The sequence below is a fragment of the Conger conger genome, chromosome 5 (genome assembly GCF_963514075.1).
Source record: "Conger conger chromosome 5, fConCon1.1, whole genome shotgun sequence".
Classification (NCBI taxonomy): Eukaryota; Metazoa; Chordata; class Actinopteri; order Anguilliformes; family Congridae; genus Conger; species Conger conger.
In genome coordinates, this window is record NC_083764.1 from 24,319,217 (window position 1) to 24,332,656 (window position 13,440).

The following is a 13,440-nucleotide window of genomic DNA, read 5'->3' on the forward strand; positions in this document are numbered from 1 at the left end:
TTTACTGTGTTCAAGTACAGGAGTCACGTACCAACATAATTTCTAGAGCTGTCAGAAAAAGAAATTAAGGTAAATGGTTGGAACAAAAACCAGTTTGCAGACCAGCCCTCCAGGACTTGAGTTGTGCACCACTGATCTTGAGTATGTGCCTGCCACGTGGTCTATTTTACACGTAGTTTAATTTTTTTTATATAACCTACCTGACATTAACATCCCATTTTGAATGGTATGTGGAAGTTGTATATTTATTTTAAATTGAATTATCTATTCATATATTTAAAAATAAATAAATAAAACATTCCTGCACCAGGAAAGGACAAGCTCCATGCACTCCTTCCCCGGTGTCAAAACCCACTGATTCACTATGCTACTCCACCAAGAAATGTGTATACAATAATTGTACATCTTGTACGAACCCAGCATCTTCCTTTCGCAACTATTTGGTTTGTTCCTCTGCTCCCCCTTTATGTGTGTATTTTGGTTCATCCCACAGTGCGTGCTGCTAGCCTGCGGTGGGTCGCACTTCTGGGTGTGTGTGAGTGAGTAGATCCCTCTGCTGCTTCCAGCAGTTGCTAATAGCTTATCGGTATGCTTTCCCACTCCAGATGTTTTTCCCGGGCCCTAGGACGCTCTCTCTCTGCTATAAGCCAGGTAGGCAAAATCTACTGTGTCAAGAAAGCACTATCTTCATATAGCTAGCTACCGTAACTTAGTTATGTATTATGCTAATGTATATTAGCTACGTTGAGCCTTGGGAAACGCTGGGCTGGGGTGCTAATGTTGAGCCATCGCTAGGCCGCACCGCAACCCAAGGACGGGGTGACACCAGTTTCTGTGACTGCTATACACCTGCAAAACATTGGCTGAAGGAGTTTGAACGTGAACGCGACATTGTTCGCAGCATTTAGCATTGACACATTTTGCATCATTAGAACAGGGAGTTGGTCAAACGCCGGTTAATTAGCGATACTGTAGCTAGCTAGTGTTAGAGATGTGGAATAAGTTAACTTGCCTAGCTAGCTTACTTAACTTGGCTATCTTGGTACTGAGGTCATGTAAACTAACCTCAGATAGCTTATCTTGGCGAATCTTGACTTTATGAATTAGGAAGCTATTAACTCAACTTGTTACGTGTTAGCTATTAATCTTACAAAGCTCCGCTGGTAACTTAAAGATACACGATATGCCGTCGTGGCTAACAAGGCGTTTAACCTAGCTAAATAGCTCGATCGTAAGATATTACCTTGCTAATGTTTTATAAACGACGAAACATTAGTTGGCTCTCTAGATTAGACCAACGGATCCTCCATTAAACGTCTGATTAACTGAATGAAAGAAATACCTTGAAAAAAATCAGGCTGAACTAGTTTGATGACTTTCGTCAGTTACTTACCTAGTTATGAGCTAAAGAGCACTTATTTTGCATTGAGTGGGTTACACCCACTTAAAAAGCGCTTTCAGTTCTACAAGTGTGCAACCTCACTGTATCTTAACGTTTATGTCACATTCCACTTCCAAAAATGCAACATAAACGTCGATCAACGAAATATGATGTCTCAATTTATATCTCCAATATTTTCGACTATTTTTTAGTCCATGTTAATGCGATAGTTGGTTAAAGTTAATGCTTGCAGGGTGTCTGATTATAATCTTTTAAACGTTTTGAGATGTATTATTCCTTTCGATCTGCTCGGCTAACATTTCTTCCTGCTCTGAAAGAAATGCTTCAAATTCTGTCACGTCACATTGCAACAACGTCATTACATGCTGACTGAATGAGTGCCACTACCGCCTTTCCAGGTTTTGCTCGTAAGATTCACCAGCCATTCGGTTTTTTTGTGTTATTTTCGTTTTCGCAGTAACTTGACTAAAGCTAACTTAAGAAGGAAGGGGATCTATAATAATGGTCCAGTTTGATGCTGGATTCTATAGGCATTATTTTGATCGTGATCTGACCAAATTTCTCTTGTTGAGCTGAGAATTTTATTTCAGCATTTTTGGTGTTATTTTAGACGATCCACGTACTGGATGTGTTATGTCACCTGGGTGTTGCTATGACCTCGTTGTAATGAGGCTGTAAGTTAACCCTTTCTCGGAAACACTGATGGTTTTTTCCTGCACTGTACCTTGTCCTGTTGAAAGGGATTGATACAAGGGCCCTCACATCGTTGTTCTTTTCTCTGCCAACCAGAAACGGGAAAGGATGTCGGTCTCCACCAGATACGATATCTTGTCTCCCCAAGATAAGACGTCTTATCTCGTCCATTTATTGATGTCTTTTTTTTTTATATTTCAGGGGAACAATGTGTTGGGACGGAGGATGGTGTCAAGTGAGTTTTGATTCCCGGTTTTGTGAATTGGTTTGAATGCGTAAATATTCAAGACCTGATCAGTGATTGATAATCCCATGACAGTATGATAATGTCCCATGACAGTATGATAATGTTGGTGAAGTGCCCCTAAATAGTGAAGAGCAGTGGATAGGCTAAGTAAACCTTAAGTCATGAGCCACTCTCCCTTGCAGTACAGTCAAGAGTTTGCAGTGTCATTGTGGTTAGCATCTGGATGTTATGAGGCTGCTAATGTTCTGTCTCCTCTCTGTTGGAAGGCCTTTCCACCTGCTGTCGGGTTGCCTCCCGTCACCCGTAAGTATCCTCAACTTCAAATTAAATTTTGATTGCCTGTGCTGGTTGCCTGTAACCGTGGAAAAGCTCTGTGTTATTTACCCTGTTGAGCATCCAAATTTAGCTCTTAGTTTGTTTCTGTTGGTCTGGTTTTATTTGGTCTGGCTTTTTCAGGTACGGTAAGCTAGCCTTTTCTATTTAAAAAATAGTTTGTTCCTTAGCTTTTATTTTATTCTGATAGGACATTACAGCACCGAGGGAAGTCTAATGAGTACAATTCTAAATCGGGAGGGGGGCGGGGGCATGGGAGAAACATTGCTGACAAAAGAAGTCTTAATTTAAGTGCCTGACTCACTTCCTCTGCCCTTCAGGGAGTTTGACACCAGAAGAAGCGTCTTCCACATCAGGTTCTTGAAGACCTCTTCAGCCTGCCGTAAGTGCCCCTGCCATTCTGTTGGCCCTCAGCCATAGAGGCTTATGAGTTTGCACAATATCCGAATTTTCTGTTTTTTTTTTTTTGTCTCACCTGGAACTATTTTTATTACAGGGAACGAAGTTGTGACTGTTAACACACCAGCGTTCGCGGAGTCCGTCTCGGAAGGAGATGTGAGGTGGGAGAAAGGTGGGTCTGGCCCCCCGTTAGCGGAACGAGCTGTGCAGAGCCCATAGCCCTGGACTCTGGACATCCAAATAAAACTGCCTTTTCCCCCCTCGTGTTGCATCACATGTGTTTTTCCAGTTAAAGTCCAGCTGTGTTACCCGCCTATGAAGTAGCAATAGCAACCAAATTGTCTTTCTTTTGAATAAAAAAATAATGAATTTGAATTATTCAGCGTATAAATTCTGTTTGAACTCGTTTGGCAGCTGTTGGGGACACTGTCGCTGAGGATGAAGTTGTGTGTGAAATTGAGACCGATAAGGTATAGTATATGAACCATAGTCTATGTATTGCCAGTAATGTTACAGAGCTTGCAGTTTGCCTGCTATTCAAAATTGGAGCCTTGTGCTGTACATGGTGAGGAATGATTTTGTATGTGTACATGTGTGCTTGTATGATCCATATTGCCTGATTCTCTGTGCTTCCAGACTTCTGTACAGGTGCCCTCCCCTGCTGCCGGTGTGATCGAGGCTCTCCTGGTGCCAGATGGGGAGAGAGTGGAAGGCGGAACGCCGCTCTTCAAACTGCGGAAAGGAGGTGAGCTCCCCACTATGACACACCACCACAACTCCAGATCTATACCACTGTACAGCACGTGCATATAACACCAGAATATACCACTGCGCATCACACATTCAGTGGTACCAATTCTGTTCTTTTGGCTCTGCACTGGGTTTGCAATGAAACATTGGATATGAGGTTAAAGTGCTGACTTGTCACCTTTAGTTTAGTATTTACATCCATATCAGGTGATCCATATAGGAATTGCATCCTTTTTCATACATAGTTCCCCAATTGTATGGGACCAAAAGTAATTGGACACTTTGCTCCTCAGTCATTTCTGTGTTCAGACACTTTCTTATACCTGCATCTTGTCTTGATTCTAGGCTTTTAATTGCCTTTGGAGTCTGTTATAAACATTTGTCAACATGAAGAACAGAGTTGTGCCAATGACAGTCAACGAAGCCATTACGAGGCTGAGGAAAAACCCCCCAAAGAAAACAAACAAACAGTCTGATATGTAGACCAAACAATAGGCTTACCAAAAGAAACAGTTTGGAACCAAATGGCTCAAAGAAACAGGAGAAATGATTTTGTTGTGGCTCATGTCTGGGTCATCGCCCTTTGAAAAGACCTTTGGAATGAATTTAAGATAGTGTTGGAAAAAAAACAAAAAATAGTGTATATATATATATATATATATATTTATATTTGTGTGTATTTAAGCTGTCTTCTGCATAAATAATGAAGAATTGTGCGTCAACATGACCTCTGCATATACCTTTAACGTTAATTGAAAGTTTAGTGCAGCCTCTACACTGTATAAACGGCAACAAAATGTAGTGTTCACTATAAACCACAAAACAAAACAAAACATGCCGTTTGCCTGGTATTCAAAATGGGAGCCTTGTGATTTATATGGTGAGGTATGTATGTATGTGTACATGTGTGCTTGTGTGTGCCCAGCAGCTCTGGAGTGTCTCTCTTGCCGATTGTCTGTCTGTACTTAGCCGGTGCTCCCAAACCTGCTGATGTGCCAGAGCCCTCCGTGCCCAAAGAGGAGGCCCCTGCAGCCGCACCTCCTCCACCTCCACCGCCCTCCACCCCCACCCCCAGCCCCATTCCCGCCAGCCTGCCGCCAGTGCCCCCTGTGCCTGGACACGCTTCCGATGCCAAACCAGGCGAGTGGCCACTACCACCCCGCCTTTTCCAAACCAGTGCCGCGGTCACATTTGGTCACTACATGCGGCTGAACCTGTAGCAAACCTGGTTCTGGAGAGCCGCAGGGTGTGCTGTCCGTTACTCGGCACTTCATTGATCAATGAAAGCGGTCCATTAGAAGGTTAACTTGCATCGCCTTGTTTCTTGGGTCTGAATCTATAGCTGATTTTAAGGTGAAAACAAAAACTAACACTCCATGCGGCTCTCCGGGACCAGGGTTGCCGACACCTGGTTTCGAGACATGGAACTGCCTCAGGACTGTAACTTGCACAATATCAGTGTATGAGGGGGACTTTACATTAGAGAGAGTGTAAATCCTTTGTATCACAGGGGAGAGGCTGTGTAAGACACTAATATATTATAGGAACTGTATATGATAGGCTTATTTGTTAGAAATGAAGACCATTAATGATGCCATTAAGTGATGTGGAGACACTATGAAGGTGCTACTGGTTGTCTGAATGAATGATAGTTAATTATTACAGAGACAGAATGATGCCCTTGCGGTAGACTGTATGAAGATGATGCTTGTCGACACTGAATGATAGTTCATTATTACAGTGACTGTATTGTGTATGAAGGTGCTGCTTGCTGAAGAGACAGATAAGGTGTCACTTGTTGTAATGACAATGGCGGTATGTATCTCATTGCAGTTTCTGCCGTCAAACCTACACCAGCCCCTGCGCCCCCTGCTTCCCAAGCAGCAGCCAAAGGGACCCGGTCAGAGAGCAGGGTAAGGTTCAGCTCTTTAAACTATGGATAGAGCATCACTGCGCCTGTCACAAACCGACCCACCTTCTCGGTCTGTGGCTGATGTGTAAAAATCAGAGCTTTCTAACATTCACGAACATATTCTAACTTTTTTTATGTTCGCCACGAACATTGGCTAACAATCTGAGAAGGTAGTGTGCCACGAACAGAAATGGCTGTGGAGAGAACATAAGTTAACAGTTATTTGGCTGTTATAATACACTTTAATCAATATAATATTTGTTCTTACCTGAAAAAAAGAAATCGCAGACAGCAACAAATCAGCTAGATGGCGTCATTTAATCCAAGTCGCATCCATTTGTATTCAAAATGCATTGGTGGTGAACTAAATGGAATGTTAATTTAAAATCGTTCAACAGTAACTGCTTGCTGCAAACATAGTTTGTCTTGTACGCACCTCAGGATCTTTTTAGTTGTTGGACATGATTAGCATGTTGCGTTGTGAAGGAAAAATCCACCCTTGTCTTGTAGTAGAGGCAACATAGTCAGGAAAAAACTTCAAACTGGAACCCACTGAACTGCATACTTTATATCCCTCAGTGTGGACTTTCTAGTTTACCTGCTAGTTTAAAACCTCAACCTATAGGCCAGTGGAGGATGGGCATCCCCCGATAGCCAGGTTCCTCCCAAGATTTCTTCGCTTCGGGGAGTTTTTTCACACCGCTGTTTCAGGAGTTAATTGAATCCAATAAAAAAAAATATATATATAAGGGTCTTTATTTCTAAGAGAATCAATGCTGCATTAACAGTGATCCTTTATGTCCTGTAAGAGGGATTGTGCAAACGTGTGCACACCAGTTTCTAGGATGACCACCTCATTCGATAAGGAAGTAAAACTTGTTCTCATCCTCCATGTGATGTTTCTTGCTTAAGGCCTGTTGTAGTTGCAACTTCCTGGCCTGTCACCGCCATTTTGTGTATCTTTTTGTTAGCCCACAAAAGATGGCCCATCAGTGTGAAAGCTCCGTTGTGTCATTGAGTTGACAGATCTTGGTTGCGTAGCTGAGGGGGGAGTTTTGACCACATTTTTGTGTGCGGTCACAGGTGAAGATGAACCGCATGAGACTAAGAATCGCCCAGAGGCTGAAGGAGGCGCAGAACACCTGTGCAATGCTGACCACCTTCAACGAGATCGACATGAGGTGAGGGTCCTCGCAATACCGCCGACCTGCCTGTGCTGAAGGGCACAGTGGTATTCATTCCTGGTCCTGGAGAGCCGCGGGCTGTGCTGGCTTTCCTCGCTACTTGGCACTTGATGGATCAATGAAAGCAGTTGCTCACAGTTAACTCACTCCACCTGGTTTCTTGGGTCTGAATTGGTTGCTGCTATTAAGGTAGAAACAAGAACCAGCAGACCCTGAGGCTCTTCAGGACCAGAAAAATGAGTAGGTTAGGGTAAACGAGTAGGTTAGGGTAAACATGCACAAAGGGGTGGAATGGAAGCTAGCGCCTCCACAAACCAGACTTTGTGCGTGAAACAAGTGTGCTAATCCATCCACTGTAACGGTGAACTTTATACCTGGTTATTGTTTGTTCCTCTGGAGCAGGGCTGCCCAAAGGTTTATGTCCTGTAGATTGTTTTAACCCTTATTTGTTGCACATGATAGTACTAATTAGCGGCTCAATGAGGTCTCTTGCTGTTGAAAGACGTGTGGTTTGTTAGGGTTGGAGTGAAAAACATTTACTTTCTTACTTGCCTGCCGTAGGACACCAACTTGCACTGTGAACTGAACCCTAAAAACCCTCAACCCAGACCCTAAAAATTAAGCTGCCTTAGCAAACAATTTGAGATAACGATGAAAGGCCTGGGTTTATCTCACCAACAACACAATGACCATGGACTTTGGCTAATGAGTCTGCTGTCTGTTACCAGAACTATGTACATTTTAGGGCTTTTATTCTTTTTACTGTGTACTGCAAACATTGTGTACATTCTCATAAAACAATTTCACGGGCACATCTCACTCCAACACTTGCATTCTTTCTTTTAAAATTAGAATCGGGTGCCTGGATGCAAATTTTAGATTATTTTTGAAATTGAAAGAAATTGTGCCCTTCCCTCTGTGACAGCAACATCCAGGAGATGAGGACGCTGCACAAAGAGGCTTTCCTGAAGAAACACGGCTTGAAGCTGGGCTTCATGTCCGCCTTCGTCAAAGCCGCGGCCCACGCCCTCAGCGAGCAGCCTGCTGTCAACGCTGGTACGGTCTCTCCGCAGTCCGCTGGTTGAACTCGGCAAGGCAACCCCGTTTCAAACCTTCTGCAGCTTCCACTAGTTAAAAATCCACCAGTGGGGCTCCTCTAAGCTAATTCTCCCATTGAACTCAAGAGGAAAACTAGCATTGATAAACCCCCTCTGCTTACTTAGCCCTGCCCAACATTAAACCAGGTTTCACCAGTGCAGCTTCCCTTTAATTTCTGATTGATCTCATTTTCTATCAAACCGACTTAATGCGACTGTGTACCTTTATGTACTGGCCAGAAGCTGACGAGCACTGTTTGTAGTATGAATAATGAATGTTTATGAAATGTTTATAAAAACTATCAAATTGTGTTTTTGTTTCAGTCATTGATGACACAACCAAGGAGATTGTATACAGGGAATATGTCGACATTAGCGTGGCTGTAGCGACACCCAAGGTGAGATTCTTTCTTGGCATTTGCTTTTTAGCCAGTGCTTGAAATTAATGGGACTGAGTCGGTGGGTTCATGTGGAATGAATGACTTGTGAGTGTGTGCAATGAAATTACCGGGTCTGTTTACCACCATTGCAGGGACTTGTGGTACCAGTGATCCGAGGAGTGGAGACCATGAACTTTGCTGACATTGAGAGAACCATCTCAGAGCTTGGAGAGAAGGTACTGTATCTAGTTACTTTTATTCTAGATGTTTTCTAGATTACCCTTCAGCAAAGTGGGGGTAGTGTTTAGAGTTGGGCTTGTAACCAGCAGCCTGTTTGCTGTTGTGCTTCAGTGCTTCATCTGTTAAAATTCCGGCTGTACACAAGCGCTGTTGTCAAGGTGTGACAAAAGCTGGAATCAGGTGGTTTACGTTAATTACCTCAAGAAATTACAGATGGTTTTTGGAAGTATAATTCTCCTGAAAGTACTTATGTTTCGTTTGTAACGGTAAAAACATTGAACTGTGGAAATGTTGAAGCATGATTATGATTATATATCATTAAAGATTATTGAAATAATGTCTCCCTGCTATGCTTGCTCGCCGTTGTTGATGTCACACAGTGCTCAGCAACAGCGCTAGCATTTCTGTAATTTGCATGCAACTCCTGACCTCCAGGCCCGTAAAAACGAACTGGCCGTAGAGGACATGGACGGAGGGACCTTCACCATCAGCAACGGGGGCGTGTTCGGGTCCATGTTCGGCACGCCGATCATCAACCCCCCCCAGTCCGCCATCCTCGGCATGCACGGGATTTTCGAGCGGCCAGTGGCCATCGGCGGCAAGGTGCGTAGGCCCTCCCCTGGCAACAACGCACTGCGATCGTCACAAACGTCCTTTTCAGAACCTGGGCTCGAGCCGCTTTGAGTTTGCGCCTGAGTGAATTCCTGCTAATTTTCCTCGGTCTCTTTCTCCAGGTGGAGATCCGTCCCATGATGTACGTGGCTTTGACGTACGACCACCGCCTGATCGATGGCCGAGAGGCGGTGACTTTCCTTCGCAAGATCAAGTCTGCGGTGGAGGACCCCCGCGTCCTGCTCCTGGACATGTGACCCGTGACTCCGTCCTCCGAGGGCAACAGGAACCGGATGTTCATCTAAACATCTGCCCTAACGCTATAAACGACTGTACCCCTCAGATCCTGGCTTCACTTGATATATTAAATTGCTTTTAAACAGAGAAAAGAGAGGGGAATGCTCATTTTCAGGTGAGGAAAGTGGCCCTGCTGGGCAGGTTCCTATAGCAGGCTTGTTGATGCTAATGTTCAGCTCAGGCTAGGCTTTCAGTGGGACAGCTTCTGTCCAGACCTGGGTCAAAAATGGTTTTGTTTTGGATTCAAATACTTTTTCTATGCTTTACTGAGCTTGTCTGGTGTATTAGAACCTATGAAATGCAAACCCTGCCTTCTGGTCCTGGCTGGCTCAAATTGCACCAGGGAAGATCAATGGCGCACAGAAAAGTATTTGAATCCAAAAACTATTCAGCATTTGACCCAGGTCTGGTTTTGTGTGAGGAGGTGGCTGACCCACCTTGCAGTAGTTTTCTTGATTGCTTGTCTGTAGTTCTCATGCTCATTGAGATTTTCAAATGTATATGGCAGAAATTGCATTTCTAATAGCGTATAACCACTGCCTAATAGCTGTATAACATATGAGAACATATGAGACATTGCAATACCAGGAACACTACTTAGTCATTTTACTTTATATATTCATAATTGTTGGAATACTTTTCGAGATGCACAATTGCCAATGTCTTACATGAGAAATCCCATTCATTGACCATTCTGGGAACAGTGGTTCTGTCTGTGCTGTACAAAACATGTAACTACCTAGTAGCTGTGTAACATTTCAGAACAGACATTGCAATACCAGGAATATTTAGTGATTTTACTTTTTCATATACTTGGGCACAACATATTCCAAATTGTTGGAAGTATTTTCGAGATGCACAATCGCCAATGTCTTACATGAGAAATCCTATTCATTGACCATTCTGGGAACAGTGGTTTTGTCTGTGCTGTACAAAACATGCAACTATTTAAGAAAAACTTTTAAACATTAAAAAAGTTAATCTTTTCCCCCTTTCCCCTCTTACTTTTTACATCAATTTTGGATTGGATAAGATTGCTTTTACAGCATGTTGACCAAAAGAGTAATTGTATGCGAGATATGGATCAAAATGATTGAGCTAGTGTTTCCTAGGTGTAGGTTTAGCGAACCTGATTTTGGTTAATTTGACAATTTGCCTTTATTGATTTCATATTGAGCAGAATTTTATGTTAGTTATGAATAACCCTTTAATTTATATAATTTTTAGATTAGGCAAATATTTCTATGTGGATGAAAGCAGTGTGGAGTAAGACGACGGCCATGCATTGCCCTGCATCCCCTGTGAAAGACCCGACCACCTGTTAACCACCGACTCGGGAGAGGGGCTCGGGGAAGACAGTGAAAAATGAGACCGGCGCTCTTCTACCCTCGCCCCCTCCCACAATACCTGCTGAAGTGTGCCCAGCTGCATTTAGCGCTCCGTGCTAGCATAATGACTCCTGAGAGACGTCTTTGTTTCCTTGCCAGCATCTACAAAAACGTCTGAACAGTGCCGTCCCGGGGAAAAAAACACGGATTTCATGAAGTGCCCGAAAACAAACATCTCGAGCAAGATTAGCATAAGAACAGAGGGAAGCTCTAATGTAGATGAAGTGAAACAATATTGTGAGGGATTAGGTTTTCATTTGCCTCTATTGGCCACTCAAGATTCCATTAGCCGCCTCACAGCAAGGAGGTCCTGGGTTCGAATCCCCGTCGGCCGGGGCCTCTCTGTGCGGAGTTTGCATGTTCTCCCCGTGTCTGCGTGGGTTTCCTCCGGGTACTCCGGTTTCCTCCCACAGTCCAAAGACATGCAGGTTAGGCTGATTGGAGAGTCTAAATTGCCCGTAGGTATGAGTGTGTGAGTGAATGGTGTGTGTGCCCTGCGATGGACTGGCGACCTGTCCAGGGTGTATTCCTGCCTTTCGCCCAATGTATGCTGGGATAGGCTCCAGCCCCCCTGCGACCCTGTTCAGGATAAGCGGGTTCAGATAATGGATGGATGGATGCCATTAGCAGGAAGATGACTATAATTTGTATTTGTTGCTTGCATAACAAGGTACTTGTATATTTATTTTTGAAAGTAGTTTACGTTAATATTTTGTGCTTTGTTTTCAACCAGATTGTACACTATAAATGCAGAATGCTAATCTACCTACATTTCTGTTTTCATGTAGATAAATGACCTCCTGTATCATGTACATGAAGTTGATCTCCTTCATGGACATTTTCTTTTGCAGACTAATCTTTCACACAGGTTGCCTAATGGTATTGGGCCTGTTTTTTTTACAGCTTTTGTCACAGGTATAGAGCTGTGAAAAGGTACTTCCCCTGTTATTCCATATTTGTCAGACTGAATGGTTTCAGATCTTTCTACATAGGGATCCTGATTAAATCAAACATTTTTAAATTATTTATTTTATGAAAAAACATATCACCCATCCAAGTAAATAATTCCCCCCTTAAACTTTCTGTTACTGGTTGCACCACCTTCAACAATAACTGCAACCAAACTCTTCTAATAGTTTAATTATTTTATTTAATTCAGACAAATTGGTAGGTTTAACTGCTCATTTCAGGTCCTGTGACAAGATTTCTATTGGGTTCGAGTCAGGAATTTCTTTTCAGCCACTCAGATGTGAACTTGCTTTTGCATTCTGGATCATTGTTTTGCTGCATAAAACCACTTACCCGGAGTAATAGGCTATCTGTCCATCCTGATATGTGTTGAAATGTGTTGCATTTTCAAAATATTTTCTGTCCTTCGTGAGAGGTAAAGCGGACCATACAGTTTCTCCCACCGTTCAGCACGAACATTTGCAGAATTTATTTTCAAGGTTCCATTGAACTAGTTCTACCAAATTACACCAACTGTGTTGCAGGCAGGCGGACTGGTATGAAACTTGAGTGCTGGTAACAGGGCGTGATGGAAGGCGACGTTTTGTATATATATATTGCAACTTAAAGCCCATATCTTTGAAATACATTGTTGGGATATTAAGAGGTAGAAATTGTAATTGTAGAAATTGGTAGTAATTACAGTGTAGAAAGGACACCCAATATTTAATTTTAAGGAGATTGCACATTGAAAAGTTATTTGTATATTGGGCGTTATGAATCTTGCTCTCCAGTAAAGGAAAGGGACAGCATTCTTGCGCAATAAAAGTAGGATAAGATCATTAATATTGAATATCTGTTCTCATTTCAGTTTCAAATCTCTGGAATCATATTGTGGCTTAACCACCACAAAGGAAAAACCTGCTGTGTAAAATAGAGATAATTTGCAATTTGGTGGAGGGGGTGGCAATTTGTAATTCTGCCAGATAAGGTTGCAATTAGGCTAATCAACCTTCTCACATCTTTCACTGCTCATTTAATTCCTTAGATATGGAAAGATATCACCATTTGAATTCATCAACATTCAGATGAATTGTAGTATATTTAAATGTCTCTGGAGCTTGCATAAGTAATCCACTCCTGCATATCCAGGATGCACCTTCCATTTAAAAAGTATTCAAATGGATTGATACATCCACGAGATAACCCTAAATCTTCAGTATGCAGTCTTTAATCTGAGACAGCATTGACATGGATAAACAGGTTTTGTTTTTGTATTCAATTACAAGGGTCTCCAGGTACCAGCATAATGGTAGCAGATGTGCTGGCAACCGTAAGCTCAGCAATGGGCCACTGGCCAAAACCACATCTGACAAGACAGGTTCAGATCATTGGTTTTTAGCTGGACCTGGATAACTGGCAGGTGTGGAGAAGGGCTCCTGCAGTGACAACAGCATAGTTGAAGGTAATAGTAGTTGCAGTAGTAGCAGGGAATTGCAGTAGCAGTAGTGTTTATGATTAAGTAGGACAGTAGTAGGAATAACTATTGCAGCAGTAT

At 42.8% G+C, this 13,440-nt stretch overlaps 1 protein-coding gene across 3 annotated transcripts; it reads left to right on the forward strand.

The window, feature by feature from the left end:
- The first annotated feature begins 502 nt into the window (after positions 1-502).
- Positions 503-11,699, forward strand: LOC133129724 (dihydrolipoyllysine-residue succinyltransferase component of 2-oxoglutarate dehydrogenase complex, mitochondrial-like). Of its 3 annotated transcripts, none has more exons than XR_009708845.1 (16): positions 503-651; positions 2,297-2,330; positions 2,609-2,645; positions 2,996-3,057; positions 3,172-3,246; positions 3,489-3,544; positions 3,711-3,819; positions 4,794-4,964; positions 5,658-5,737; positions 6,820-6,917; positions 7,846-7,976; positions 8,342-8,415; positions 8,550-8,633; positions 9,073-9,240; positions 9,372-9,661; positions 11,034-11,699. XR_009708845.1 is itself a non-coding variant. In XM_061243994.1 (15 exons), exons 1-15 carry the CDS (start codon positions 589-591, stop codon positions 9,504-9,506), a joined length of 1,377 nt encoding a protein of 458 aa, XP_061099978.1. In that variant the 5' UTR covers positions 503-588; the 3' UTR covers positions 9,507-10,532. The 3 variants fall into 3 exon arrangements, 1 of the variants encoding a protein (XP_061099978.1); XR_009708844.1 differs by lacking the exon at positions 11,034-11,699 and adding an exon at positions 10,774-10,983; XM_061243994.1 differs by lacking the exon at positions 11,034-11,699 and having other exon boundaries at positions 9,372-10,532.
- Positions 11,700-13,440: the final 1,741 nt, after the last annotated feature.

Bases quoted from the DNA above. Each gene is read 5' to 3' on its own strand.
- LOC133129724 (XM_061243994.1), top strand. From the start codon at position 589: ATGCTTTCCCACTCCAGATGTTTTTCCCGGGCCCTAGGACGCTCTCTC. The intron at 7,977-8,341 runs GTACGGTCTCTC...TTTTTGTTTCAG, and splicing joins GCAGCCTGCTGTCAACGCTG to TCATTGATGACACAACCAAG. The intron at 9,241-9,371 runs GTGCGTAGGCCC...CTCTTTCTCCAG, and splicing joins CAGTGGCCATCGGCGGCAAG to GTGGAGATCCGTCCCATGAT.